This window comes from Penicillium atrosanguineum (assembly GCF_028827265.1).
Source record: "Penicillium atrosanguineum strain IBT 20685 chromosome Unknown utg000008l_segment0_segment0, whole genome shotgun sequence".
Taxonomy (NCBI): domain Eukaryota; kingdom Fungi; phylum Ascomycota; class Eurotiomycetes; order Eurotiales; family Aspergillaceae; genus Penicillium; species Penicillium atrosanguineum.
The window spans coordinates 2,515,778-2,542,996 of NW_026623140.1; the positions used below are offsets into that span (position 1 = coordinate 2,515,778).

At 48.7% G+C, this 27,219-nt stretch overlaps 14 protein-coding genes across 14 annotated transcripts; 6 read left to right on the forward strand and 8 right to left on the reverse strand.

The window, feature by feature from the left end:
• Positions 1–1,075: 1,075 nt before the first annotated feature.
• Positions 1,076–3,357, reverse strand: N7443_010461 (uncharacterized protein; the record flags this gene model as incomplete). The annotated part of the gene is made up of 3 exons (XM_056890517.1): positions 1,076–2,315; positions 2,362–2,995; positions 3,051–3,357. The coding sequence occupies 3 exons, from the start codon at positions 3,355–3,357 to the stop codon at positions 1,076–1,078; spliced, it is 2,181 nt and encodes a 726-aa protein (XP_056737008.1).
• A 437-nt stretch (positions 3,358–3,794) lies between these two features.
• On the reverse strand, positions 3,795–5,364 carry N7443_010462 (bifunctional AAA family ATPase chaperone/translocase BCS1; the record flags this gene model as incomplete). The annotated part of the gene is made up of 2 exons (XM_056890518.1): positions 3,795–5,147; positions 5,215–5,364. The coding sequence occupies 2 exons, from the start codon at positions 5,362–5,364 to the stop codon at positions 3,795–3,797; spliced, it is 1,503 nt and encodes a 500-aa protein (XP_056737009.1).
• Positions 5,365–5,773: 409 nt separating this feature from the next.
• On the forward strand, positions 5,774–7,219 carry N7443_010463 (uncharacterized protein; the record flags this gene model as incomplete). The annotated part of the gene is made up of 3 exons (XM_056890519.1): positions 5,774–5,970; positions 6,149–6,784; positions 6,841–7,219. The coding sequence occupies 3 exons, from the start codon at positions 5,774–5,776 to the stop codon at positions 7,217–7,219; spliced, it is 1,212 nt and encodes a 403-aa protein (XP_056737010.1).
• An 818-nt stretch (positions 7,220–8,037) lies between these two features.
• N7443_010464 (chaperonin-containing T-complex subunit CCT3) lies at positions 8,038–9,930 on the forward strand (the record flags this gene model as incomplete). The annotated part of the gene is made up of 6 exons (XM_056890520.1): positions 8,038–8,062; positions 8,113–8,179; positions 8,236–8,444; positions 8,500–9,090; positions 9,150–9,787; positions 9,841–9,930. The coding sequence occupies 6 exons, from the start codon at positions 8,038–8,040 to the stop codon at positions 9,928–9,930; spliced, it is 1,620 nt and encodes a 539-aa protein (XP_056737011.1).
• A 177-nt stretch (positions 9,931–10,107) lies between these two features.
• On the reverse strand, positions 10,108–10,692 carry N7443_010465 (uncharacterized protein; the record flags this gene model as incomplete). Its single annotated transcript, XM_056890521.1, has 1 exon — positions 10,108–10,692. One exon carries the CDS (start codon positions 10,690–10,692, stop codon positions 10,108–10,110), a length of 585 nt encoding a protein of 194 aa, XP_056737012.1.
• Positions 10,693–11,863: 1,171 nt separating this feature from the next.
• Positions 11,864–13,238, forward strand: N7443_010466 (PARP-type zinc finger-containing protein; the record flags this gene model as incomplete). The annotated part of the gene is made up of 5 exons (XM_056890522.1): positions 11,864–11,882; positions 12,152–12,284; positions 12,341–12,515; positions 12,572–12,646; positions 12,696–13,238. The coding sequence occupies 5 exons, from the start codon at positions 11,864–11,866 to the stop codon at positions 13,236–13,238; spliced, it is 945 nt and encodes a 314-aa protein (XP_056737013.1).
• Positions 13,239–14,412: 1,174 nt separating this feature from the next.
• On the reverse strand, positions 14,413–14,798 carry N7443_010467 (uncharacterized protein; the record flags this gene model as incomplete). The annotated part of the gene is made up of 2 exons (XM_056890523.1): positions 14,413–14,534; positions 14,573–14,798. The coding sequence occupies 2 exons, from the start codon at positions 14,796–14,798 to the stop codon at positions 14,413–14,415; spliced, it is 348 nt and encodes a 115-aa protein (XP_056737014.1).
• Positions 14,799–15,490: 692 nt separating this feature from the next.
• N7443_010468 (GNAT family N-acetyltransferase) lies at positions 15,491–16,111 on the reverse strand (the record flags this gene model as incomplete). Its single annotated transcript, XM_056890524.1, has 1 exon — positions 15,491–16,111. The coding sequence occupies one exon, from the start codon at positions 16,109–16,111 to the stop codon at positions 15,491–15,493; it is 621 nt and encodes a 206-aa protein (XP_056737015.1).
• Positions 16,112–16,528: 417 nt separating this feature from the next.
• Positions 16,529–17,122, reverse strand: N7443_010469 (oxidase ustYa family protein; the record flags this gene model as incomplete). Its single annotated transcript, XM_056890525.1, has 1 exon — positions 16,529–17,122. One exon carries the CDS (start codon positions 17,120–17,122, stop codon positions 16,529–16,531), a length of 594 nt encoding a protein of 197 aa, XP_056737016.1.
• Positions 17,123–18,402: 1,280 nt separating this feature from the next.
• N7443_010470 (uncharacterized protein) lies at positions 18,403–18,855 on the reverse strand (the record flags this gene model as incomplete). The annotated part of the gene is made up of 1 exon (XM_056890526.1): positions 18,403–18,855. The coding sequence occupies one exon, from the start codon at positions 18,853–18,855 to the stop codon at positions 18,403–18,405; it is 453 nt and encodes a 150-aa protein (XP_056737017.1).
• Positions 18,856–21,305: 2,450 nt separating this feature from the next.
• On the forward strand, positions 21,306–21,732 carry N7443_010471 (uncharacterized protein; the record flags this gene model as incomplete). The annotated part of the gene is made up of 2 exons (XM_056890527.1): positions 21,306–21,375; positions 21,446–21,732. The coding sequence occupies 2 exons, from the start codon at positions 21,306–21,308 to the stop codon at positions 21,730–21,732; spliced, it is 357 nt and encodes a 118-aa protein (XP_056737018.1).
• A 362-nt stretch (positions 21,733–22,094) lies between these two features.
• N7443_010472 (sugar phosphate/phosphate translocator) lies at positions 22,095–22,716 on the reverse strand (the record flags this gene model as incomplete). The annotated part of the gene is made up of 2 exons (XM_056890528.1): positions 22,095–22,343; positions 22,420–22,716. 2 exons carry the CDS (start codon positions 22,714–22,716, stop codon positions 22,095–22,097), a joined length of 546 nt encoding a protein of 181 aa, XP_056737019.1.
• An 817-nt stretch (positions 22,717–23,533) lies between these two features.
• Positions 23,534–24,278, forward strand: N7443_010473 (oxidase ustYa family protein; the record flags this gene model as incomplete). Its single annotated transcript, XM_056890529.1, has 2 exons — positions 23,534–24,136; positions 24,201–24,278. The coding sequence occupies 2 exons, from the start codon at positions 23,534–23,536 to the stop codon at positions 24,276–24,278; spliced, it is 681 nt and encodes a 226-aa protein (XP_056737020.1).
• A 1,138-nt stretch (positions 24,279–25,416) lies between these two features.
• N7443_010474 (uncharacterized protein) lies at positions 25,417–26,344 on the forward strand (the record flags this gene model as incomplete). Its single annotated transcript, XM_056890530.1, has 2 exons — positions 25,417–25,795; positions 25,851–26,344. The coding sequence occupies 2 exons, from the start codon at positions 25,417–25,419 to the stop codon at positions 26,342–26,344; spliced, it is 873 nt and encodes a 290-aa protein (XP_056737021.1).
• Between the last annotated feature and the right edge of the window lie 875 nt (positions 26,345–27,219).

Sequence of the window (27,219 nt, forward strand, 5' to 3'; positions counted from 1 at the left end):
CAAGACAGCCCCACCAGATAAATTAGTTTTGTAGGCTTCTGATCCGGTTGCAGAGTCGGCTCGGGGTTCTAATCCTAGACTTTCTGTTCCTGGGCCCGACGTTGGTTCGGGGATGTCCGCCTGCAACGAATCACGGGCAGACGCAGTTCGTAAAGTGGTCTGAAACGTAGAGGCCCATGTTAAAGAGACAAATGAGAGGCTGTAGAGCCATGTTGATCTCGAATGCACCATTCTGATTGCAAGTAACTTTGAAATGATTTGCGCCTTGGGCGTGACCCTGGACCCTGAGGGCCCTAAATACATTAACTAGTGACTAGTCACCGAATACTCCCTGATTACCTAGGTATTCATCGTTCCAGCTTGGCAGGTCTGGTGTTTGTTGATGCGCGAATCGTTGTCAGCCTTGGTAGCTTGGTAGCCTTTAAACGGAATAGAACTATAGAATATCCACTTCGATAAATCCGAGGTCGCCCGACTGGCGCGAAAAGGGGACGAGGGGTGGGGTACCAAGGCTGGCTTGTTTACTCTAGGATTATTTTGGCGAACACGGGATTTAGCTGCAGTGAACAGGATCGGTCACGCCCCCAGCTCAAGGGAAATGAGAAGACCTCTTTGGTCGATCTTTGAATGACTCGACAATTGTGGATTAAATTATCCGATTTGGCTTAAGTTATCTCCGGCTTGAAAACAGGGCGTCGCATCGAGTTTCGGTGGCGGACTGTTGCCCGAAACCCTGGCCCACTTGAGCCTCTCAAGACCGACACAGCCCTCGTTTAGCCAGGGCTGATATTGAGCCGCGGTCCCTTTGGTCCGGATTTTCGGTTGCTCAGAAGACTAGGAAGGGCTGATGATGACTTTCTGCCCTTTCCCGGGCGGGGAATTTCGTGTGATTATAACACTGTTTTAAGGGATGTCTGTTCAAACGAAGCCGAGATAATTATTCATTGGGTATAACTAGCTAAAAAAGAAAAAGAAAAAGAAAAAAAAGGACACACACAGATGCCTATCGCTCTAAACATTAATGTCAAGCCCAGCATGCAACAAATTCACACCAAGACTCCGATCCAAGTCCAGCTCAGAACTTCTCACTCGTCACACAACGCGTTGAATTAACCAATAACCAAGCGAGTATCTTCACCAGAAGAGTCAACGTCTTAACAAACAGATCCAAGCCAAAGAACAGGACCTTCAACAAACTTCGAGTAATCCCAGGCAATTTCTCTCCCTTCCGCGACGAGGAGTGTCCGTATCGACCGTATTTCTCTAAATCAAACTCCTCGACCACAATCTCTTCCTTCTTCTTCGACTTTGACTTTGAATGCGTTTGTGATGTAGAGGGCGCTCGTTCCCAGAACTTCAAGATGCTTTTCCTCTTGGGTGCGAAATCTGCCTGAGCCTTTGCGGATTCTATTTGATCCGCCAGGTGCATGCTTTGAGCATAATCTTCGCGCTCGGCTAGGGTCATGATCAGTGGCCCATTATAACTTATTGAGTTGCTAGAATGGGAGATGACTGCAGGCTCCAGCAGAGGTGACCCGAGTGACATGTCTGCGAGGATGGGGTTGGTGGCTTCGTCTGATACCGCGACGGCAAGCATGGCCGCGACGAGGGAGTCAATCGCGTAAAGCGAGGGAATGGTTGCAATTACGGCGGCCGGAGAGATTGATAGAGTCCGTGTCGCGAAGTCTAGAGCCGCCAACGGCTCATCGGCATCGGATACAGGCATTGTCGATGTGCGTGCGGTAGCGGCTTGCTGCGCTGCTGCCATGGCCGTGAAGGAGACAGGCCCAGTGACAATGATCGTTGGTGGCTGATGAGGCGATGCATCGCTAGACGGCTCGGAGACAGTAATGTGCAAGATTCCTGGCGATTGAGTCCTAACAGGGGAGAGTGGGATACCAGCAGCTCCCACTAGGGCCGGGGGCTCGCGTTTTGATAACGAAGGATGCCGAAGCTCGTAGAGCCGCAGGTTGCGATTCCACGATAAGCGGCAGGATTCTTGAGCTGCAGCCCGTTTCAGGGCATTGCTTTCGACTTCTGCTGCCTCGGATCCTGCAAGATTGTGCTCTTTGCTGACTTCGTCAGCCTGTTCGATGGCGAGCATGGCGGCCAGCCTGGAGAAGAGAAGTGCGACGAGTCCATCATTGGGGTGCTCTCGACGACGGCGCTCCTCGAGACTTAGTGTCATTATGGGCACATCACTATTAGGCTTGGATGGAACACCGCGGGAAATGGAAAGATCATCGTTTGAATACGTCTCCAGCGTATAAAATGGGTGTTGAGAGCTGCCAAAGGTAAACGTCGCTGGGCCGGTCCTTGGAGAGATTAGCCTAAGTCATGAATCTAGAAAGATTATCCTACCTTGTCATGCGCATGTTGAAAGTACCAAACAGATTCTGTGCTCGTTGGCCATTGGCAGCCTCCCATAATAACTCCAACTCCTGCGGCGAAGAGTAGCGTATCTCCTCCGGCTCTAACACCCCAGCGGGGAAGTTCAAAATGCTTGCAGGGACTGTTTTAGGCCCCAAGGCCTGATCGATATCTGACGATGGCGTCGACAGAGTAAGTTGCGGTCTGCGAGGCTTTGCAGCCGGTGTTTCGGCATGCATCGGGGGATTGAAGTGCTGCTTATTGAGTGGAAGTTTGGGATTGAACTGAGGAAAAATTGATCTAATTGGGACCGGCGACGCCGATGACTGTGAAGATTGTGGCGATACCGCCGAAGAAACAGTTCTGCCGCTACTGCTAGTATTGCTTGGGCTTTGTGAAGGCAATGCCCGATTTGACTTGGGAGGGCGGCTCCAATTGCGCGGAGACCGAGGAGATATGTGGGCAGGCGACGCTTCTGTTACTGCTGAAGACTTGTTTCGCGCAAGAGGTGATCTTGATGGCGGAGGTGGAAAAGACTGAGTATCTTCAATAATCTGGAGTAGTACAGCCTCGGTTTTGGTAGAATCTTTGATCTCATCAAGAGGGATTGGAGACCCAGGCTCGACTTGAACTGTAAGTTTTTTGGCGCTCTTTCGAAATGGGTTTTTGTTCCCTCTCACCGGCGAAGGTGGAGGGAATAATTGGAATTGGCTCATTGTAGGAGTGGATGCAGTACACCTTCAAGATTGTAGAGACGAAGTCGACGCGGAAGAGCGCGAACAGGGGGAGTGTTTCGATTGACATATACTCGATGGCATCGAGAGAAAACTGCTGGTTCTTAGACCAGACGCGCCCTGACCCTGTAGCCCTATTCTGTAGATGTGACAACCCTATTTTTAGGGCCGGCGCTAGGATTTGACCGGTGTGATTGGCCCCGATCGTGGGACGGGGATGGCGGCTGCAGAAACGGCGCTTCCATTTCACCATCTTATTGGAGTTGAAAGTCTGTAGGCTGTCTTCTTTCCGCGATCTGGAGCTTGGATTGGTGGTCGCTCCGTGCAGAGGTCGCACGAGTAAGTTCGACCGGACTGAAGATTCGGCGCATATAGCGATCATCGGCCCTCCGCGCCTTTCCATCCGTGCCCCCTCATCACCGCTCTTTCATCACATAGTCAAAGAGTCGAAAGTGCCAAGAAGGTCCCTAGCGCTATTGGTCGTCTGATTATCCAGCGGAGGCTTGTGAAGATGTCACAATGGGACTAATGCTGCAACACTGTCACCCCCACGCGAGATCCCTCTAGTTGAAGAATTGCATCATAGAGATAGCCGCTCGCTCGGACAAGAAACCGATTATCTTGCATACAAAAGTGGATATCTATACATTCAGAGGCTAATATTTACATCGTATAGTACAATTCATTCCTTCAGGCCTGGCTATGGTCCTTGGCTTCATCGTGAACAGAGTAGGTCAAGCCCTCGGCCATAGCGATAGCCCCCTCCATATTGCCCTTGTTGTACAAGAACAGGCCTTGCAGAGCCGCGGCACTGGTACTTCTAGTACTGTCGGGTTTTTTGCCACTCTCATCTTCGATCAAGCCGAGATGATGAAGCTTGTCCAAGAAGATCTTGCGGTTTGCTCCATCGGTATCAATCTCTTCATAGAATCGATCCCAGAGACGGGCAACCTGGTAGCGCGTTACTTCGCCAAGGCGCACGGTCATGTCCACGCGCCCGGGTCGTACCAAGGCCGAGTCGAGTCGCTCAACGTGATTGGTGGTGAGGAAAATGATACGCTCCTCGGCACTAGCAACCCCATCCATTGCATTCAAAAGACCGGAGAAAGTCACATTGGCCCCGCGATACCCGTCTGCATCGGTCTGTGTTCGGTTTGAAAACGCTGCGTCCACATCCTCGAGCAGAACCAGGGTCCGGTTGGGAACGATCGTCAGGAGATGGTTCAACCGATCATCGGTGAGACCACGCTCACTCAGGTTCAAAATCGCAATGTCGTAGTCCAATTCGCCCGCCAGTGCTTGGATAAAGGAACTTTTTCCGGTACCGGGCGGTCCATACAGCAAATATCCACGTCGATATGGAATACCGCGATCATGATACCATGAGGCACTTTCAATAAAGTCCTGGACATCCTCCACGATACGTTCCTTGACACCCTCATCTAGAACGACGGACTCTATTGGGCGTTTCCGTCGCGGGTGTCCAAATGGCCGCCACTCAGTGCCCCAGCTATTATAGATTGTTGTTTTTCCTTCATGAGATTTCGCTGCATAGGCGTGGGCTTCGGTAAAGAGGTCTTCGAAGATGTGACGTTGGGAGTAGAGGGTGGTCAAAGTAATGGTCTCCCAAGGCTTGCCGGTCTGGATATCGCGAGACTTGGATTCGCGCATGCGGTTGACGAAAACGAACGCGTTTTTGTAGCGCAAAACATGCTTTCCGGGACCCGGTACGAGAGAGAAATGTGTGTGGATGGCTCCGTTCGAGTGTTCGACCTTTTGCGTTTGGATGGAGAGGTGGCGCATGCCGGGTGTCATTTTTTGGAGGATGCGGTCGACGAAGCCGGAGTTTTTAGCCACCCCGCGGGCTGCGGTAAGCTGTGATTGTTGATAAAGAGTCATCCAGTGGAGGAACCATGGGTAAGAATCGTCCTTGATGCTGATCTCGACGTCCACCAGCATGCGGCGACGGAGCAGAGCCGCGCCATGACGGATTCCCCGTTGTGCGAATGTCAAACCAGCGCCTAAACCTGCCAGACCAAATCCCTAACAGAGGGTGTAAGTATTCCGCATTCAATTGCCAATCTGTAACGAGCGGGAGTGGGTCGCGTACTGCTGTGAAGAGAGGATTGCTGGTCAACTGTGAGAGGAGACTGCCATCGCCTTGTTGAGCCGCCTGCTGCGCTTGCTGGACTGCCTGAGTCTTCTGCAGAATCAGGTCCCCCGCAGACGGCGCAGCATTGGAAGCATCGTTTGGCTCCATGCCGGCCGAAGTCAATGAAGGGTTGTGGATGGCACTTGAAGGTCAAAAGATCGATCCAAGCGGAATTACGATAAGAACTCCAGATTATCGGAGTTTCAACGGGCCGACAGGTACGATCGTACAAATGTACAATTGCCTGCATCGTGCATTGTAAACGGGCTAGATCATGTAACTATTCAATCTATTCGATTTATCCAATTCCAAGTGTGAACTAAAGCAATGAAGTCGGGCTCGGGGCTCACATGGGTCCGCCGGGTGATTAAAGTCGTTGACTCGCCGATGCGGAGATACCGGTTTTATTAAGACGCCTCTTCCTGACTTTCCTTCCTTCTCTCCCCAATCACAGGAGCCTGCGCATGGTTCGCGTGGTCTTTTCGATCCGAGGGTGTATTTAATCTTATTCCCTCCCATGCGCGGCTTTCTACAGCGTCCCCGGTTGTGTCGGCAGACACTTGACTGGCGCGCGTACTCTGTTCGAAACATGGGTTCGACCACCACCGGCGTGCTCTACGCCCTGACGGTGGCTAGCTCTCCAGCCAGACCGGCCCCGGAAGATGCTCTACAGAAGAGCCATCATGCCCAGTCCGGGTTCAGGAATCCTTGGGAGTCAGTTTGCCCTACACTTCGCTTTCCCGGGTCGCGCGGCACTAACCCCAGATTTTTTTCTCCGACAGCTCATGGCAGGATGTGAACCTCAAAAACGTCCAGGAGATGCTAATGTGAGTATATATTATTATTTCTACACTCTAGGGATCTTTCGCTAAATTTATATCCTTCTTTCCAGGCGCCGAGTGACTGGTAGAGCAAATGTTCCTGACACCACTGGCCCAACGGTTCCGGTTCAAAAGCCCGAATTCCTCCCGAGTCGAGATACCCCCAACCTGCGCGCAACATGGCTTGGACACGCTTGTTACTATGTCGAGTTTCCCGGGGGTCTTCGTGCTATCTTTGATCCAGTCCTCGAAGAGCGATGCGGGCCATACAACATGCTCGGACCGAAGCGCTACACGGACGCTCCGTGCCAAATCATGGACATCCCCGTGATTGACGCTGTTTTCATTTCCCATAATCACTATGACCATTTGTCCTATCCTGGTGTCATGGAAATTGCCAAGAAACATCCCAATTGCCATTTCTTTACCCCACTTGGTGTTAAGTCTTGGTTCGCCCGCTGTGGTATTGAGAACGTCACCGAGCTGGATTGGTGGGATGAGCGCGATATCACTCTCTCCCCATCTATGGAGAAGGCTACTCATGTCGAGGCCGTAGGTGAATCTAACTCCATTGCGGCCGAGATCAAGGGCCGAATCGGCTTCTTGCCCGCGCAGCATGTAAGTGCTCGTACTCCATTTGACCGATACCAAACACTGTGGGGTTCATGGTCACTTGAGTCTGGGGGCAAGAAGGTATACTTTACTGGGTAAGCTGCTTTTTTCAATGGATACTGGTGGTACCTGACACTAACCCGCGGGACAGAGACACCGGATACAGAAAGGTCCCTGAGCTTCCCGAAGGAGAAGACGACCACGACCCGAAGCACAACTTCCCCATCTGCCCTGCTTTCAAGCAGGTGGGTGAGTTCCGGGGTCCATTCGATCTTGGCCTGATTCCCATTGGTGCATACGCTCCCCGTCATGTGTGGAGTGCCGCTCACGCAGATCCCCATGATGCGGTGGAGATCTTCATGGACACCAAGTGCAAGAAGGCTCTCGGTATGCATTGGGGAACTTGGGTTCTCACTGAGGAGGATGTCCTCGAGCCGCCTGAGAAGTTGAAGACGGCCCTCAAGGCATTCGACATGCCCGAGAAGGGTGTATTTGATGTTTTAAACATTGGTGAAAGCCGAGAGTATTGATCTCTGGATGGTTACCCTGTCTAAATCTCTACTCAATTGTGTATAGGTGTGGTTTTGTCCATTTAATGAAGCGTGTGAAGGCTCAGGTGCATCAGGCAAGGTTGCGGAGCTGTTGTTGATACTGTACAATATTTGAAAGCATTGTTGACTTCATAGAAATCCCACCATATCAGAATTTTTGGTTTTGTGTTAGTAAAATTCTGGTCCACCGCCTGTCTGTAGACTCTTGCAAAATTTATTTATTTTTTGGCTCCGTCGTCTACTTGTAGAGTGCTTGTTATAAGTGGTACGTACACCAAGGTCTCTGCTCCACGGCTGCTTTAGTCAATGTATGCCTGGCCCTTAGGAAGTCACCTTACCAGCCGGCTGTGAAATCGGCGGGTTCTTGTTCCATTTATTCAAATTGCCCCTCGTTTGCCGATGCTCAACGGAATGTGGATAGGCTGTTCGTGGACGAAGTAGGGCAGAAAAATATCTACGAAGCTGGATTACAGCGCAACTCGCGGGTTCCATAAAAGCCATTACAAATGATCTTTCTCAGACTAACATAAATGTTCCAGATCTTTCTTATAATTCAAATACCTATGATGTGCAGTCGTGGAACTGATATCTGTATAGTTGAAGACTTGGCGTGTTTAACGCGTTTGAATAACCCGATCGGGATTAGTGTCAGGGAGCTCCCACTTTGGAAATTTGGGATGCGGGCAACGCTCGACGTGGATCCGAGTTGGCTCCTTTTCTGTGACGAGACCTTTTGTATTCATCCAACTTACGAGCTTCCTCCCTTTCTCCCATCTACACATTATTCCACCGCCAAAATGCAGGCTCCGGTGGTGGTGATGAGTTCGCTACCCCTCCTCCGCAATTGTTGCTGCTTGCTAACTCCCCGATAGACACCAATGCTGGCGACAGACAGGTCGGTCGCCGGGCACAGCTTTCCAATATTACTGCCGCTAAGACGTACGGAACTCCATCCTTGGTGTCAATCAACTGCCCGCGTGCTAATAAATATCCAGCGTGTCCGACATCATCCGCTCATGTCTCGGTCCTAAGGCGATGTTGAAGATGCTGCTCGACCCAATGGGCGGCATCGTGTTGACGAACGACGGCCACGCCATTCTGCGAGAGATCGAGGTGTCGCACCCCGCTGCGAAGAGCATGATCGAGCTCTCCCGTACTCAGGACGAGGAAGTCGGTGACGGAACTACAACTGTTATCATCTTGGGTAATACTCCTATCTTTCCCATGTGTACCCTGAATACATTCTAACATATTAAAAGCCGGTGAAATGCTGGCTATGGCCCTCCCTCAGCTCGAGCGCAACATCCACCCCGTCGTTATCATCTCTGCCTTCAAGCGTGCCCTCGCCGATGCCCTCCAGATCGTAGAGGATGTCTCCCTACCCGTTGACATCCACGACGACAAGGCCATGCACACCCTCATTCAGTCTTCTATTGGAACAAAGTTCGTCTCCCGGTGGTCCGATCTGATGTGTGGCTTGGCTTTGCGTGCTGTGCGGACAGTCTCCTTCGACGTTGGTGGTGGAAAGCAGGAGGTCGACATTAAGCGTTATGCTCGCATTGAGAAGATCCCCGGTGGTCAAATTGAGGATTCTGAGGTTATCGACGGTGTTATGGTCAACAAGGATATCACTCACCCCAAGATGCGACGGAGAATTGAGAACCCCCGCATCATGTTGCTCGACTGCCCCCTGGAGTACAAGAAGGGCGAGTCCCAAACCAACATCGAGGTTTCCAAGGAGGATGACTGGAACCGCATTCTGCAGATTGAGGAGGAGCAGGTCAAGCACTTGTGCGAGGCCATCGTGGCGTTCAAGCCCGACATCGTCATCACCGAGAAGGGTGTTTCTGGTAAGCAGAAAACAGCCCATTTACCCGCAGGATCATCTCTAATCATTGATTACCTCTAGATCTCGCACAGCACTTCCTGATGAAGGCTAACATCACCGCCCTCCGCCGTGTTCGCAAGACCGACAACAACCGTATCGCCCGTGCCACCGGTGCCACCATCGTTAACCGCGTCGACGACATCCAGGAGTCCGACATCGGTACCCGCTGCGGTCTGTTCGAGATTGAGAAGATCGGTGACGAGTACTTCACATTCATGCGCCAGTGCAAGAATCCCAAGGCCTGCACCATCCTGCTACGTGGCCCCTCCAAGGATATCCTGAATGAGATTGAGCGCAACCTGCAGGACGCCATGGCCGTTGCCCGCAATGTCATCTTCCACCCCCGCCTGTCCCCGGGTGGTGGTGCCGTCGAGATGGCTGTCTCCGTCAAGCTTAGCCAGTTGGCCCGCTCCATCGAGGGCGTCCAGCAGTGGCCTTACAAGGCTGTCGCCGATGCCATGGAGGTCATTCCCCGTACATTGGCCCAGAACGCCGGTGTCAGCCCCATCCGTATCCTGACCCGTCTCCGTGCCAAGCACGTCGAGGGCCACACCACCTGGGGTCTGGACGGCGAGTCCGGCAACCTGGTCGATATGAAGGAGTACGGTGTGTGGGAGCCCGAAGCTGTCAAGCTACAGAGCATCAAGACGGCCGTCGAGGTAAGCTATCCACGTCCATTCCTATCCGAACGCAATCCACTAACTTATTTTAGTCTGCATGCTTGCTCCTCCGTGTTGACGACATTTGCTCCGGCAAGTCAGCGCAGCAGGCCGGTGGTGTCGGTGGTAGCAGTGACGAGTAATAGACGAGCGCAAGAACAAAAAAAGAATGATTCAAGGGCCCCAGGTCCGTACATAATGCTACACGACTGCCTCTGGGTTCTTTTCTGTATGAATATCCTAGACCAAAATGAAATGTCATATGGGTATCTTCGTATTGAGTAATATTATAGTACATTGCGCCGAGGTAATCCTCTACTCTAATCTTCATCGTGGATAATCACGCCGGGAACCTCTCCATACGATACCTGGCCTTCGGCACTAGCATCCTGATCCACTTGGCTAGGCATAGATGGCCCCTTCGTGGTAGAAGGCTTATCAACCTCCATTGTTGTATCCTTACCACCACCCTTCTTCCCTCTAGCATTGCGCTTCTTCTCGCGGCGCTTGCGGTTCTTCTCCGTCTTCTCGTCATCCCTTCGCTTCGCCTCTTCCCTCTGCTTCTCCCAATTCGAATTATCCTTCTCCTTATCTACCTCGGACTGCATAAGGCGCAGGCGCTCGTACTCGCGGCGTCGGCTCGCCTTGTAGACGTGGAACTCGCCGGAGCCTGCACCAGCCGACGAACCTTGGACATTGGTGACGATCTCGGGCGGCGGCGCGAGCGAGGATGACGTGCGCGGGTTTGAGGATTCTGGGAGCCGGATCTCCTTTGACGGGTCCTTGAAGAGCGTCTCGATTTCGCCTGCCTGTTCGGAATGTGGTGTGATTGCTCTTCGCTTGGTGGGCCGTTTGCTGCGCGGGTCCGCGCTTGTTGGGACAGATTCTGGGCCTGGCTCTGACATTTTGGTTGGTTTGGTGAAAGTGTCGTCCACTGGAAATGTAATTATAGGTAGGTTGTGTATGAGGTGGCTCCGAGAGTGACCTTTTTGTTGGTTGAATTCGCGGCCCAACGATTGGAAACTTGGGGAAATTGAGTTTGTATTGACTCTTCCGGAAGGCAAAGACAGATACGGAGCTTGATCTGTTCCAAGGCGCTCTTTGAAGCAAGTAATGGGGAGAAGAGAAGCAATTGAGGAAAGATGCTGAGATGAGCAGCGAAGCCCGCGGCGGACACGCTAACCCCTTTCGGACTGACCGTTACAATCTAGTTTCGCGGGCATCTAGAGTATCAGCCAAAATAAGGAGGATAATTGTGGGAATTGTGTTATCCTGTGGAATTGGGAGTACTCAAAATCTCTGTTAATCGAGACCGGGACTAGTTTTGTGATCTTCACCCATTTGGCCCCGGAACATATCCTATGTTAAGACTCCCGGTCGGTGGTCAAAACAGCAAGGACTCCAGCTTGCTAGGCAGTCTACCATGGTGCTATCAGGACACGAAGGGGCCCGTCGGGATAACCTAGTGAACTTATGATAAATGCTAACATAAAGCCTCAAATTCCTGAACTAGGCGAGTTGGCGAAAATTCAATACAATGCGGTCAATCTAGTATACCTCCACAACGCCAGTACTGGGCACAAAGTACAAACCTGCACTCCAAGTCCCGAAGGACAAGGGTAAAGTTATTATTAGCTGGAGAGCATGGGGAATAGCATGATTATATTACCATCATGACCAAATCAAAGCGGCTTGACTTATAAAGAGCTATTCAAGCTTTGCAATTTGCATGAGACTGTGACGTATGGTAGGGGTTGACGAGACAATCACCTCGTGAAAGGAATTTGCAGGCCTGAATAATAAATGGACACATTATAATGAAATCTTTCAGGTTGCCAGTGAAAAGTCTCGCGGAAAAAAGAGACCCAAAGTGAGGGCTGTTCGCGTTGTGTACTGGTAGTCGCCAGATCTTTTCGCCTTTGCCAACTTCCCTCCCGTTCTCTTTCCCACCATCCCCTCCCACTGCACGGTGTCAATTTCCATTGACCGCGCGCTTTCTCTACATTACCACGTTTATCAACGTGTTGATCTATTCTTTTCCGCTTTCACGCGTGTGCCGCGCTCTCAACACGAGCGATGGGAAGTTACCGCTTCGGTAAGTTGCTGCATTCCCTTATCGCCCCGCAAGTGTCGTGTCATTCTAGAGATATTCTTTCGGACATCGCGATATCAACTCTTGACTGTCGATATATTATCACTGTCCAATGCGTCTGAATGCGCGCCGCGGGGTCCGCGATGCTTGGGCTCTGCCTTGTTGGCCCAAGCTCCGAGCTCCGGGCCTCCCATGAATGACACGATAGCTCAGCGTCCAGCTCCATGTCCGATCATAACATATTCAATTAACTTGGCTGACGCAACTTCTAGAGCTATCTAATGGCCGTGCTGGCTGTCAGAACAAGGAGTGCAAGGAAAACGCCGTCAAAATCCCCAAGGGTGAGCTTCGCGTTGGATCTTGGGTCGAAAGTGAAAAGTTCCAGTCCTATCAGTGGCGCCACTGGTAAGTACTCACTTACTAGTCTTGGACTGTGAGAGATCTAACTCTGATAATATAAGGGGCTGCACCACGCCAAAGGTGATTGAGAACATCGCCAATGCCTGGGAGGAGATGCGTTCCAATGAAACCGACTACGATGTGCTCGATGGCTACGAGGATCTGCCCGATGCTTTGCAGTTGAAAATTCGCACTGCCCTGGCCGAGGGTCACGTCGCTGATGATGATTGGAAGGGCGTAAGTCAAACCAAACAAGTAAAAGCCACGAGTGAAAGTCCACTAAAAAAGTCTAGGATGTCGAGGTTAACCGCCCTGGCTGCACTGGATTCCGCAAACGCGCGCCCCGCGGCAAGAATGTCAAGGCAGAGGTATGTTCTCCGTATACTTTGCCATAACCACAGATCTAATTTGTCCCAGAAGGTTTCTCACGATCAGCCGATGCCCACCGTCGAGGGCTCTGACGCTAATGATGACGTCGAACCCTCAGGGAAGCCGAAGCCCAAGCCGAAGAAGGCTGCCGCAAAAGCTGTCGCCGAGTCTAGCAATGACGCCGATGCCTCTGAGAAGGCTAAGCCCAAGACTAAGAGGGCCCCTCGCACCAAGAAAGCAGCCGTCAAGGAGGATTCCGAGGCTAGTAGTGATCACGAAGTGGAAGAGCGGAAGCCTGCTGCCAATATAAAGAAGCCTCGTGCCAAGAACACCGCTGCCGATGCGGACCCTGATGCGGAGCTCAAGAAGCGCGGCCGTCCCTCCAAGAAGCCTGCCACTGATGCTCCTGCTCAGCCCGCCAAAAAGGGCACAAAGCGCAAGACTTCCGGCGAAGAGACCCAGGACGCCGAGCCCGAGAAGCCCAAGCGTGGTCGTGGCAAGGCCGCCAAGACCAACTCTGCCCATGATGATACTGAGACTTCTGTCCCCGCCAAGCCCAAGCGTGGCCGGAAGAAGGCTTCCTCGGATTAATAGTCTCGGTGATCTTGTCCCCAGTCCCTCTTTTGTTCCATTCCTACACAGGGATCTGTTCTTTCCCGTTGGCGACTGGCGTGAGGTGCCGCGAGACAATCTGTTACTCAGTAACCTATGGATTGAACTCTTCATGCTTGTGCAGGCTTTCCTCCCTCTTTCTTTCTGTTTCTCCTACCATAATCGCTGACATGAGCCTGGAGGCCAGCTGAGTGATTTTTTCTTCCTTGGTCTGTGGTATATGCTACACCACCAAGTTAACCAAAGTATTAATCTATATTTCTGTCTCGGATTGTAGCTTGCAAAATAAGGCAAAGGAATAGTAGATCTCGAAAGACGAGGAATGTTTTTGAATGAATTATTTAATGTATATAAAGTCCCCATCTCTTTTTTCAAGGTCTCTGTTGATGTTCTCTACTAACAATCGTCGCTTCCTTTCACGGTGCTTTTAAGTACATCTTCATTGATCCTTTTCCCCCCACCTTTTTCTGGCCGTCTTTCAGCTCATCATATCTCTTCAATCCCCCGGCTGCGTAGAAGGAAGAGAAGATCGGCATAACGCTCCGGGTGACTGCGGTGCATCTCCGTCCGAACCTGGCTGACCTCGGAATATAGATCTGACATTTCACCCATGAGAGCCTACTATTTGTTACCGTAATCAAACGTAAATTAGTCTTGCATATCGGCAAGGAATCCGATCAGCCACTTTTGCAAGTTATCATGCTTGCAAGACTCAAGCATACCCTTGAAAGCCATATTTCTTGATGACTTCTAGAATTGGCTATAGCTGACCAAGGCCGGGATAATAATTCCACACCGCCTGGAGCTTGTGTCGGATGAGGTCGATCAGCTTCGTCAGGTTGTAGATCCTTGCCTGTCGGTAAAGGTGGCCTGGCCCAGAGACAGAATTTGCTTTCGAAGATCTTCAGAGTCCAGGACATTTGCAAGCTGGTATTCTCGAGGGGTCTGCAGAATATCTCCAAACCCGCCAGATTCAAGACCGGACGAATGATCGTGGCCGGTGGAGATTGGCGTCGGATTCTTAGCCTGGACGAAACGAGGGGCGAAGTCGGTAGACCTAAGCCATGACTGAATTTGGACGAATTTGGGCTGACCAGAAAATTCTCGGCATCTTATCGGCATAATATCTACCTTGAAAGATGTGTTCGATAGACTAGCGCAAAGTTTGATCAAAATCGGAAGATTTGGATGCTTCATCTCCGAGGTCTTCAATCTTCACTTGGGCTTTGCCTTTCTCTCTAGTCTGCTCTACGAACAAAGGCGGCCGATTCTGACCTAGTGAGACAGGAAGGATGACTTGGCTGCAATCTTACAGTCCTGCGTGTTGCCAGAAGGTCGATGCTTGAAGGGGCTGAAGAACGGCTCAGACTCTCCGGGGAATCTGAGCATGACAGAGCAAGACACAGAGCAAGACACAGAGAAAGAGCCACTGGTTACCTGCACTTTGGCGGGCGATTCTTCAGATCTTGGCTCTTCTTGATCATTTTCCTCCGCGGTATTGCCGTTGTTCTCCTCATCAGAGCTGTCTTTCCCATACATACTGTCTATTCCTGGTGGGATCTCAAGTGAAAGCCAAGTCCCCAACTTCCCTTTGATCAACACCTCATGTCTGGAGAGAAAGTTGCCGTTTAGCCATTCGGAAGAGCCCGCGGAAATTTAGCATCGTTGCGAGCGCTAGGCTTTCTGAAAGAGGGAGGCATCAGAGCTCCGAAGAAAAAGATTCTTAAACTCCGTCCAGCGACTGTTCATGTCATCAATTAGCACTCGAACCCCTAAATATCAAGTGCAAATAAAGAAGTGAACTTACTAGGTGTTTCTGTCCAGAAAGTAGACGGGGTAATCCTCTCAGTTGAGCTGTTCACGCTAGACTTCAAGCCTTTTGGGCGTCTAGAAAGAATCTTTCCCGGCTCAAAGCCAGCCGGGAAAACCACACCGATCCATATATCCCTATATAGACAGGATGAAGTCTGCCGGATGGGGCCTTTCTTATCTGGGTTGCCGCCGCTTTTATGAGGGCGCTCAGGCTCAGTGATCGCCCAGGCATGCTCAGTACCTATTCGGGCATGACTCAGTGCGTGCTTAAGGACGCAAATTCAGCGAATCGTATTTTGGCCTAGTGGCTATTCAACTGGTTATGAGCCCGGAATTCGCAAACCCTGAATCCACACTCGGCTTAAAGGTACATTGGCTTATCAATAAGAATTCCAGTAAATGCAAACAATGAGATCAAACTAGTTGTTGATACTCAGCCACTTCTCTCTCTTCACAACCCATAAGAGGTTATTTCCAAACTGATCCACCGATTCTTCCGTCCCAACCGCCGGCTGCAATCCAAACTTTTTCTCCATCAAGCCCTTCATGGGAAGATTTCCCGAGTGGCTCCCCAAGCGAATTTCAACCAGACCCAACTGGCGTAATCCATAATCAAAGACCACACGGAGAGCCTCATAGGCATATCCCTTGCCTCTTGCGAAGGGTTGAAGCATCACCCCTGCTGCACCGGCTCTTTCTGCTTGATCTTCTGCATCGCTGCTGTTGACAGGACCAATCCAACCTAGCCCTGCGATACCCAGCGGCTGCTCATTGTGCCGAACGAGGAAGTTCATATGAGTCAACGGTTCATTGACCGTCGTCCACCGCTGAGCAATGGATTGAAGTTCTTCAGCCGTGGCATCCGAGATGGACTTGTCAAATTCCGAATTGGATTTGTTGCTAAGGACTTCAATAACGGCAGCAATATCGACGTTGGTCGGAATACGGAGCGTCAGCTCGGGGGTGGTTTTGGACTGGAGCTGAAAGTGCAATTCCCCAGGATGACCGACAATTTGGTAGAATGGTGAATCATGAGCCATGATATTTGAGTTTTATTGAATCTTCTGGGTAAGATAGAGAAAGAGACGAGAAATGGATCTATTGCTCCATTATCTAGCACGTTTGTGGCCTGCGGGATATGGGAGAGAAGTAAAAGATCATAAAGAAGGGAAGAAATGGGGATTGCTTTTCAATTTAAAAAAGGACATGGATACGTTATCAGTTCACTAACTAGCTAGTTATAAGTAGGTCAGTTAGTAAGCACATTTATATATTACCTGTCAGCTTTCTGCTGGTGTAATTAGTCAAAGAGTAATACCGAGGAAAAACTTCAGCCACCTTTTTACTCATATGCTTTTAAACCGATTCCAGATCTAAATGATAGTAAACACATCTGTAATATATATCAAGCGCAACCTTGTGCGATCGAATTGATTTGCTCATTCTGGTATTTTCATTCAATACCAAGCCTCAAAAGAACCCAGGAGGGCGGGGTCTGTCTTGATACCCACGCGGGGGCTTGGCCCATGCGCTTGAATCCGCTTCAACTGCTCAGGTACCGGAAGCTCCTTTTCACCTCCAATGCGGCGAAAGGAGTAATCATCAATCGGGCGAGTGGTTCGATTGTGCCACTCTAGTAAGGCATCAAAATCCCGACAGACTCTATTGACCGAGAAATCCCACACAGGATCCTGCCTCGTTTCCACCCAGTTGTAGGTGGCGATATCCGTGTTCACGTCGCAGGTCAAAGATTGGAGAATGATATAAAGACAATGATAAACGTGAATCCATTGGTAAGGCGACTCAACCCCTTCAGGCCAGTAGTAATCGCGATGAAGATTTTGACGCAACATGTTCAAGCAATGGATCTCGTGAAAACCATTAACCAAACCGATATGTTTGTCCGGTTGATCATTTGCTCGAACTGCCATGGTTGGGTCCTTCCCCAACTTGATCACCTCCTCCGTGGTAAGAAAAACCTGACCGAGAGTTGAGACGTGCTGCCACGCAGCGTCAACTTCGGGGCTAGGGAGTTGGCGAAATATAGACATATTGTGATCGGGTTCGAAGAAGTCTCCGTCTATCCGAAGGGTCTTGAGCGGGATGTCCACTTGATCTAGGATTGAAGCTGATGGAGCGAGATTGATGAATTAACAACCATCTTTCTCGATCATCAGGAGGGGCGGTGTCTCTATCCGAAAATTACTTACAAAAGTGTGAGGTTTGCTTCAACAACTTATTTCTCTCTGTTGAGACAGTCTTTTTCAGGTATGATTGATGCAATATCACTGTGGTGGACATGGATATGATTGAACAGAAGAGTAACAAACAATTCAGAATGAGAAATCTGATATGCCATGACCACAGCGGAACTGACTGGGGCTTGGAGCCCACTGCTTCAATTTTTGGGAGGAAAAATGCTTCCTCTCCTTCATCAGGGAGGGATGTTTCGTTCGTCTCGGAGCAAGACATGGTCAATTTCCTCTTTATCTCTTCATTGAACTGGATAGACGAATATATGGTTATGTTGTAAGGAATTAGCTCTCGAGTAGAGACTCCGAATAGGTAATCAACGCTGGGTAATTTCGTGTGTTATTACGGTTACGGTCTCAAGCAATGACTGGTCATGACAATACATGTTACAGAATGACCAGGGAAGATAAAGTCCGGCACAAATGGAAGGGGGAAGGGAACGCTGACGTGGCATATACAGACTTCTTCAGCGGCGCACTAGTTTCTGACATGCAGAAGGGGTTCTTACCGCAGCAGTGCGCTGAAAATCTCGGGGATCCAGGAGGGGGCTCATTTTTGTAAACTTTAAATGTAGTAAAATCGCGTGCCCAATGTAATGTGCTAAACACCGGGTACTGTCACTGAAGGCCAAAGCTCTTCCCCGCACGTGAAAGATTGTGTTGATACGGAGATTTGTTTTGGTTTCAGATACCCTCCAATTTTGAATCTACTATCTTTGTATCGTCATATATCGCGTCGCAGACATTCGTTTCCTTCAGAACCCCTCCCGATGATTACCATATTGATGTTCATCATTTTTAAGGTGTGTAATAAGATGTTATATACAGTCCTGGGCAGTCTTGGAAGAATGGAACAATTTACTATACTGAGCGACGATTCCTCTCAAGAAAATTGATAGCACTTATTAGGAGACGCGGACCTAATGTGAATTGGGGCAAAATATTGCAGTATGATAAGATACACTTCGAGAAACCAATAATCTTTCAATGAAATGCCATTCAGCTATTCAGTATCAAGTAAAACTGGCTCGGTGACTTGCCCACTATATAATTAAATTCTGTTAGTTAGTGCTAACATGTCAACACCAGGCAATAAGGTCAAAGCCACTCACCCAAGAGATCCAATCCAAACCGGGGACCTCAGCATCATTCCGAATTCCCCCATGAGTGTGTTCCAGATTCCTTGACAAAAGAAAGACGACTCCCAGAGCGATAAGCATAAACAGTAGCAAGAAAGCGGATAGTATGCCACTCATAATAAGGTAAGTGCTTGGTGCAAAGAGAAGAGTCCGCCATGCGGAGATAATAGTGATGGGTCTTTTTCTATGACCACCTTGTTCCAGAAGCTCACTGGATTCGTGTTGAGCAATGGAGTCACTATCACCATCTTCATCAACAATCTCCTTCTCCTTGTCTTGATATGGTGGTAGATCATATCCATTGCGCTTGTGCTGATCATTCAGATCTGTGGTGGATGGCTTGCTCCCAGACACGATGGAATATGGAATTCCGGTTTTGGTAGATGAGGACATGGCGGTTGATGTGTAAGAAGAGCGAATTGAGCAAGGAAAAGATTGTGACTGTGAGGATGAGGGAAAATATGATGGGACCCAAAATTGAGCAGTGTAAGAACAAAGGACAAAGTTTGCAACTCTGGGGTTTGGTTTAATCAACCAAAGATTGCATTATATGACTCTAAGAGAGAAGAGAGACATAGCAGGAGAATCGAAGGGGCAACACGTAGGAAAAAGAACACTAGCGCATAGTTGCGAACCAAAGCAAAAAGTACCACGTATCAGATGAAGTTATTCTTATCTCTTGCTGTTTACCAGTTAGATTTTCCTAGTGACTGCAGCATCAGTTATCACATTCATCTGTACGAAGCCAAAATGAGGGGTTGGTAGTTGATTATGTCAGTATTCATGCTCATTACGTGCTAGGTGCATACGTTGCACCAGATAGATTATGTCGTACGAGGGGGAACGAGTGAGTATTTTGGGAAGGCGGGGGCACGGGACGCTTCGCGTACAGCTAGGAACAGACAGATCAGCTCCAAGGATTACATTGTAAAGCTTAATTGTGCGCCATGCCCCTCAATTGATCGACCAGAAAGCATTACCAAGTTCTATACACAATTGAACAGCGTTACGGCATATACTTTTAGAAAGGTCTCAGATGGCTGTGGATGGAAATGGAAGCAAACATTTTGCCCTCGAAATGTTTGACCTCTGACACTCAAGATTGGCAGGAACATAATTACAATCCGTTTCATTGAATTTTTCAAGTTTTCTTCCCACTGTTTTCTACGTTTCATTTCTGAACACAGATTCTAGAATAACCAGACTTATATAATGTCTGTAGACAAAATTTTGGACATTTCATATTTAGAAGAGTGTACCAGGTCCCAAGTCCCCAATCTTAATCGGTTTTTTCTCAGCCTCGAGAAGTTTCTCAAATAATTTAGTGGAATTTCGGCATTGATGCGAATGGCTCTCGCCATCGAGCCCTCCTTCCTCAATAGACAGAAAGTGCTCTGCGTGACCAGGAGGTTCGAGAGTATCATCGGCATGACAGAGAATGGCCTTTAAGATGCAATGGATGATCAGCATGAGTACGAAGAAACGAGAACAGTGAATGTGTGCACCAAGAGAATCCTACATTCGCCATGTAGTCCAAACAGTGGGACCAGTGCAACTCGCCCCCTGTTTCAAATTCCTCATTCATGGGACGACCCGTCAGCATATCTCGCACCATGATCAAGCAATGCAGATGATGCATCATGCTGACTCCCCAACCACGAATATGACCGTCTTCCATCTCGACGCGAAGAAAACCGCCGTTTGGTGTAAGAAGCTTTTCTTCCCAGCCCATGGCCGCCATGGACTCGATAGTAAATATTGGCGGCTGTAGTTCATCCATATATCTGTAGTACTTTGGGAAAGTTGCATCGTATGGTCTATGGAATCCGCATGCTTTGGCTTGGAGGTGCCCAGCATAACGACTGAGAAATGATATTCGACCGATTCCAAGAAGAAGGGTTGTACCCAGAATAAGCAGAAAGAATAAGTTGACGAGCAATGAGATAAAAACAAAGTAGAGATGTCCGTAAGAGTATTTGATAGAAGCCCTCATTTTCGGATTGCGTTTTTGCTTCAGATTTGATAGAGAAGAATGGACTTGTTTCTCTGACTGATGATCTGTACCACATAAGAGAAAGAGGAAGGATAATTAAAAGCTGAGCGAGGAGCATATAACATGAAGAAACGAGCGTGTGAGCAGGAGTACGAAGAAAATACCGTAATGGCTGATACACGGCCTTCTACAGCGACTTCCAAAAATACCATTCACTATCAGAGAATACCGTGAAGGAATATACTGTGATCCCGGGGACTTCTTTCGGCAAAAGCGGCAATCATAACTAAAGGGATTATTGGCAGTGGAGAACAGACACTCTGAAGCTACGCATCCACATTGATGCTTGTTGGTATGATAATGCATGAAAACCGTACAGGATACTGCATCCAGTTTAGATCGACGCAGTATGAAGAGCGATGTAACAGCATATGTATGTGAGTCCACTTGCTTACGGGTTAAAGCCGAATTGTGATGTGCCACTCAAATCATCGTAGAGATCTGCGTCCAAAGAGGGTGTGAAAGACGGAGGTATGTCATAAGTGGCTGGATCTGAGCAATTCATGAATCTATAGGACACGTAATTGAAGCTAGGGTTTTGGTCAATTAGCGGCAGCATCAGCCTGTAATATACCTCCAGGGATCTAACAAAGATTCCGACTTCGGAGGCAGGCACGGAGTACTGGAATGTATCACGGGGCAAGTTCAGAAGAAAGTCCTTGCGAGGAAGATAGAACTCTATATATATGACAGTCCCAGCAACCAATCTAAACTCTCATTCACGTACAGCCAGTTCCTCAATTGTCCCAGGTTCAAATCTATACTCAAGTTTATCTCTTCCATTTTCATCATGCATCCCAAGACCATTCTTAAAGGCTTCTGGCTCCTCTCTGGCCTCGCCATTGCGGCACCCCACGGTGGTAAATGACTCTTCGGCTCCTCTCGTTAAGGAGAACTTCAGATGCTAATCATTACAACATTTCAAATTAGGCCACATTGCTGACCGTGAAGCCAAGCCAGATGAGCTGTTGTATGTGAACTCCAAGCGTGAGGCCTCCCCCGACGAGTTGTTGTATGTGAACTCCAAGCGTGAGGCCTCCCCCGACGAGTTGTTGTATGTGAACTCCAAGCGCGAGGCCTCTCCCGACGAGTTGCTGTATGTGAATTCCAAGCGCGGCATACCATATGATGCCGAGAAGTTTGAACGCCGAGGGATTCCCTATGATGCTGAGAAGTTTGAACGCGGCATTCCTTATGACGCTGAGAAATTTGAGTGAGCAAGGTTACTGGACTACTATCTAGCATAGCTGAGCTTACTTGGGCAAATTGACCATAATGTTTGATATGATGATGATTATGGTGTAAATATGCCTTGAACCCACCGAGACATAACATAACAATCGATTGAAATCAATCTATTTATAAAATCCTTTTCTTCTTTCCAACCCTTTTTTTGGGATTACTGTAGTGGCTACTATCTATGGAAACCGTGGTATTCTATCATAGATACGCTCAAATAATGACACCCTCACTTAAGAAATGGAGTTTATCACTCAGAGAGAACGTGCAAGACATGAGATTACAATTTATTTCTGTACTCCTCCCAGGTGGCTGCATTGATAGAAGTCTAAGATAAAATCTAGCTTTCACTGACCACCCATGGTTTTCCTTTGCTATCTGTTCCTGGAACCTTGAAGACTGTCATTGACCCCAAAAGCTCACCCTTTCTAGGTACAGTTTCTGAGTGCTCGACTACTTCCCTCAATTGAGCCCAGTCTCGACACTGGTGCGTGTGATTCATGCCGTCAATTCCTTTGACTAGCTTACCTTCGACATTTTTAGTAAAGCCAGGCTTTTCCAGCGTGTCATCTGCCGCACATAGGACACCCTGTAGATAAGACCGATAAGTTTCATGCTGAAGAAGAGGAAAAAGAAATTCCACATAGGTATCAATTATCACTAACCTGGGCCAGATAGTCCAAACAGTGCAACCAATGCATACTGTCCTGTGACCAGTCCGATGCTTCATGGGCATGTGACATAGGCTGACCGAGAAGCATGTCCCGAATCATTGATAGACAATGAAGCTGGTGGAACATACTGACACCGTAGCCCTGAACCGTACCGTCCGATTCCTGGACGAAGAGGAACCCACCGCCGGATGGCAATAGCTTCTGCCAGGATGGATCCCGGACTGCATCTTCAGCTGACTGGAATGAACCACTATGGGAGATGTCCAGGAATACCATGGGAGTAAACATGGGTGGAGGATTGGGCACATGGTGGACATCCCATACTGCAGATACTGAGGTTGCGTTTGGGGAGAAGCACGATTGCTGGGAGGTGACAGTGGCGATCACAGTCGAGCGTCCATACTGGATGCCAAAGAACAAAGTGGTTGAAGTCAATATAAAGAGGAAGAACGTAAATAAAGGCATCAAGACCCAAAACTCCCGTGAGACTACGGACTGAGGATGCATGACGCACAAAAGAGTGGAATGAAGAATGATTGACAAGGGATGATTATTGAATTTAGCAAAGGGAAGAGGGGGAGTGACAATAGGTGAGAGCCGGTCAGGTTTTAAGTGCTATTGGCAGTTGGAGCCGTCGGGCCCGGGCGAGAGAGAGGGGTAAGCGAGCAGCTCAGGCAGGTATCTCAGTACCTCCAGCGGCCTATAACAGCCGCCTACACCACATCCATCCTCCTTTTCTTGTTTCCTTTTCACTTGTATTATACAACCCCTGTATCATCCACGGTCACTTTCCCTGATCATGCTTTCTATGCCTCGCATTTTTCGCCATTGGCAATATACATCTGTCAACAATGTCGCAGACGATCTTAATGAGAAGGAACCATCAAATGAACCCTTGCCATGTTCACCTGGCAGATGGCCCCATTGGAGCACGATTTTGAATGCATTATTCTTTCTCCTGTCTCTGTGGCTCTTTACCATGTCGATGATCTCTTACAAATTACCGACCCCAGTCTCCCCCCAGAGGAATTGGCTGCTCAGACAGACATCTGAACCATGTATCCAACAATAAGTCCTCGAGAAAAAGAAGGAAACCTGGCTGAAAATGTGTATAGCACCTCTCTTCGACGATATTGATATCGCCCTCATCTCGACGAGATTGAATGGTACATTCCTCGAGCAACAACCCGTCTCGATCTTTCGCCAACCGCCTTCCCCCGAAGTCGATGCCGCTTGGGCACGAATAGAAAGTCAAAAACCGGTTCCTATCAGTCGCGAGTACATTCTGGCCCACGATAAAGACCCCGCAAGAGCAGCAAAATTTCCTGAGTCCTTCGGGTTTGGCGAGGAAGCATATATCGGCCGTGTTGATGTCTTTCATCAGATCCATTGCCTGAACAGACTCCGCATGCATCTAAAAGATAACTACGGCTACTACTACGACGACTCCGACACAAACAATGAGTACCACCAGCTTCATGTCAGCCACTGTGTATATATGCTCCTACAGAATTTGATGTGCACCGCTAATGTGGACGTTTATCCGCATACATGGCTGGATGCCCAGAAAAATGCTTTCCCAGATTTCAGCATCAATCACAAGTGTCGCGACTTTGGAGCCATCATGAAATGGCACGATGAAAACTCCGTCCCGATAGAAGACTTTGGAGCCATTAGACGGCCGGTCGATTTTCAACCACATATCATGGTATGTTGTTTTGACTACGAGGGAGAGTACTTAGTACGAGTCACGGCTGATATATTCGACCTAGAACCACAAATTTAAAACGATCTTTCAATGGTATGACGAGCATCCGGACGATGGTGATCTTGGAAAGGAGATTTTCTAGGCGTCGGTCGTACTTTTGTTCTAGCAGTATTACATTGGAGCGCAGTCACATTCTATATCGTTCATTGTCCCACATCACGGCCTGCGCCTTGTCAATGCCAACACACATGGAGATCGGAATAGAGATTAGCCCAATCCAAAGTAAGACTTCGAAAGCATACATATTGTGAACTATCACCATAGACGGCCACGTAATGAGTGTCGGTCACGACAACGTTAGCGAAACGACGCGCCTTTGCCTAAATTTGATTTGCGTTATATCTATATCATGAGACAGCTTCACCTATTAGATGTTCATGATTGCGTAAGATTAGCATGCTTTAGTGCTTATCACTTTTGGTCAGAACCTTCACTCTCTTTAGGTAAATCTTGCATAGCAACATAGCAAATACTCAAAAGAAATTGCGCCCCCATATTAGTGCTTATGTCGATGTATATCTCGCCCTCCGTACGGACCTCCGCCTTGCAGCCCTTGCTCATCGACCATGCACCTACCCCGCACATGCGACCTCGCTTCTTTATCTAGATCAGAGAGTAGACGAGTTGCTTCAATTGGGCACTTTTCTTCCTATCTCTCGTAGTTTGACGATCATCACGGATATGCAATGTAACATAATGCAAGGCAATTGGCCTTCAAGAATGGAGCAATCGAATGGATTGAACTAAGCATCTTTCATGCACCTACCCCGCACATGAGGCCTCGTTTATTTATCTAGATCAGAGAGTAGACGGGTTGCTTCAATTGGGCACTTTTTCCTCTATTTCTCATAGTTTGACGATTATCACGGATATGCAATGTAACATAATGCAAGGCAATTGGCCTTCAAGAATGAAGTAATCGAAGGGAATGAACTAAGCATCTCTCATGCAGTAAGAAAGACAGCCTGTGCTTTTCCACGAGGCGCGGTATATACGTTTACGTTACAAGACCATACAAACAATATACATACATACATACCTAGGTACATGCTTAATTTCGTAGTCACGAGGGAGGTGTAATTTAAACCAACGCCAGAATATCTGCGACAATCAATTCCCCCAACCCCAAGTTCAGTTTGTCTTTACCTTGATTAAATCACCCATATGATCTTTACCTTTTGAAAAACGTTTGGACTTTCCCCATAATATAATTTGGAGCCATGGAGGAGGCCAGTCATCCACTCATGACGGGCTCGGATGACCCATCCAACAGCTCGATCGATGAACGTGATTCTCGCCGCCTCGATTCCTCATTAACTTGGGACTCGGAAGGTCCCGATGGATGTGACCGAGATCGTGAAGCCGAAGAAAAATACCTAGGCACTGCAATCTCACACCGATCCACCGGGAGCCTCATCCTCATATTTTGGCGCCGATGTGGTGTCTATCTCTCAATGTCTGCAGCCGCAGTGTGCATCCTAGTTATTGTGTGGACGGTAGTTCATTGTGCTACCCGAAGCAGCGCCCATCACGATCAAAAGGGTGTTGATCCTGGGGATGAACCCCATCGCAAGCCTCTAGTCACCACCTGGCCTTCAGGTGTGCGGCTATCCCCTGCGGGCCTCCCCCCTTGAATGCGGCACTACTAATGAAGAGGCCATTGCCAACGGCTGCATCTTTGATGTGATTGTATATTGTTGGATTCCGCCCGCCTGCTACGAGCCCGATCTGGCCGCCGATGTCGTATCAGAGACCTCTCGCTATGCACCCTTCCACAAAGCTGGTCACTTTGACTGGTATGGGGATGCTGATGGCCTAGAGCTGGTTGCACAGGACCCGGTGGTTCTCAGGGAGCGAGCCGAGATTTGGGCGACACATGAATGGCACCAGACACATTGCCTGTACTTCTGGAGACTGCTGGGTCGAGCGGTGAGCCGCAGCTATCAAGATGGATGGGAGGGCGCCTATGTCTTGTCGCAGGCAATTGTCTTCCCGCATACATTGCATTGTAATGATATGCTGGCTGATCAGGAAAAGGATGGGAACGATTTGATTCGGACTTTGAGGGTGTACGGAACTTGTATCAGGCTTGATGAAAAGCCTGATCCATACTTAGAGCATGGTACATTCCCTGTGAATCCCGAGTAAAGGTCTTTGGGGGGATAAGCACCAAATTGAATTACACTTCTCTGCCCTACCTATACTACTTGTGTACTTGAAGTTTTTCATGCAAGCTGATTGACTACAGCGCAGTATTCTTCGATATTGCCTAAACAGATTGTTGATGTACGGGGAGTGGTAAAGACGATTCTTGACAGAGCGAGGGCTTAAATATACATCTCATTTAATATATATCTCATTTAATTGAAATTACTTCCTTTTCCTGGCAAAATTTCCGAAGGAATATTATGTATGCGTAAGAGAATTCGAGTTCCTAGGGCTTCTGGTTGACCGGCTCATGAAATAAAATCAAGCCGTCTAGAAACTATCCCAAGAGATCGGGGCTAGCTCCTAGGACAAGCTCTGCGAAGCCTTGAAGAGGCTAATGATCGCCGCCTTCTTTGCATTTTCTAAGCACCACCATACACAGAATAAGATATCCACTTTGCGGTAGATGAGTCCGGCTGTAAAGTGGATACGAGTCCTGTCCCAATGACGGTCAGAGCTACCAATAATCAAAGTCGGGTTGAAGTAGCCTATGTAACACGTTGACAACCCACTGAGTAGTGCGGAGATGGACATGGCCAAGGCCAGAGGCTCAGGATATGCAAAGTGAAAGGCATCTGTGGGTTGTAAGTTGATAGATAACTGTGAATCCGAGTCCACGAAGGACAACAACTTTATAGTATGAAGTGAAACGACTACGAGAGACAATTTTGAGGTGGCCGAATTTCTCATTTCATTTTTCTCATCACCAAGGGGCCAGAGGCCTAATAGTATCATAAACAACGAACAGGCGTCGGTATACAAGGAATGGAGACATGGTTGTCATAAGTAAACGAGAACGCAGCATTAACGCAGAA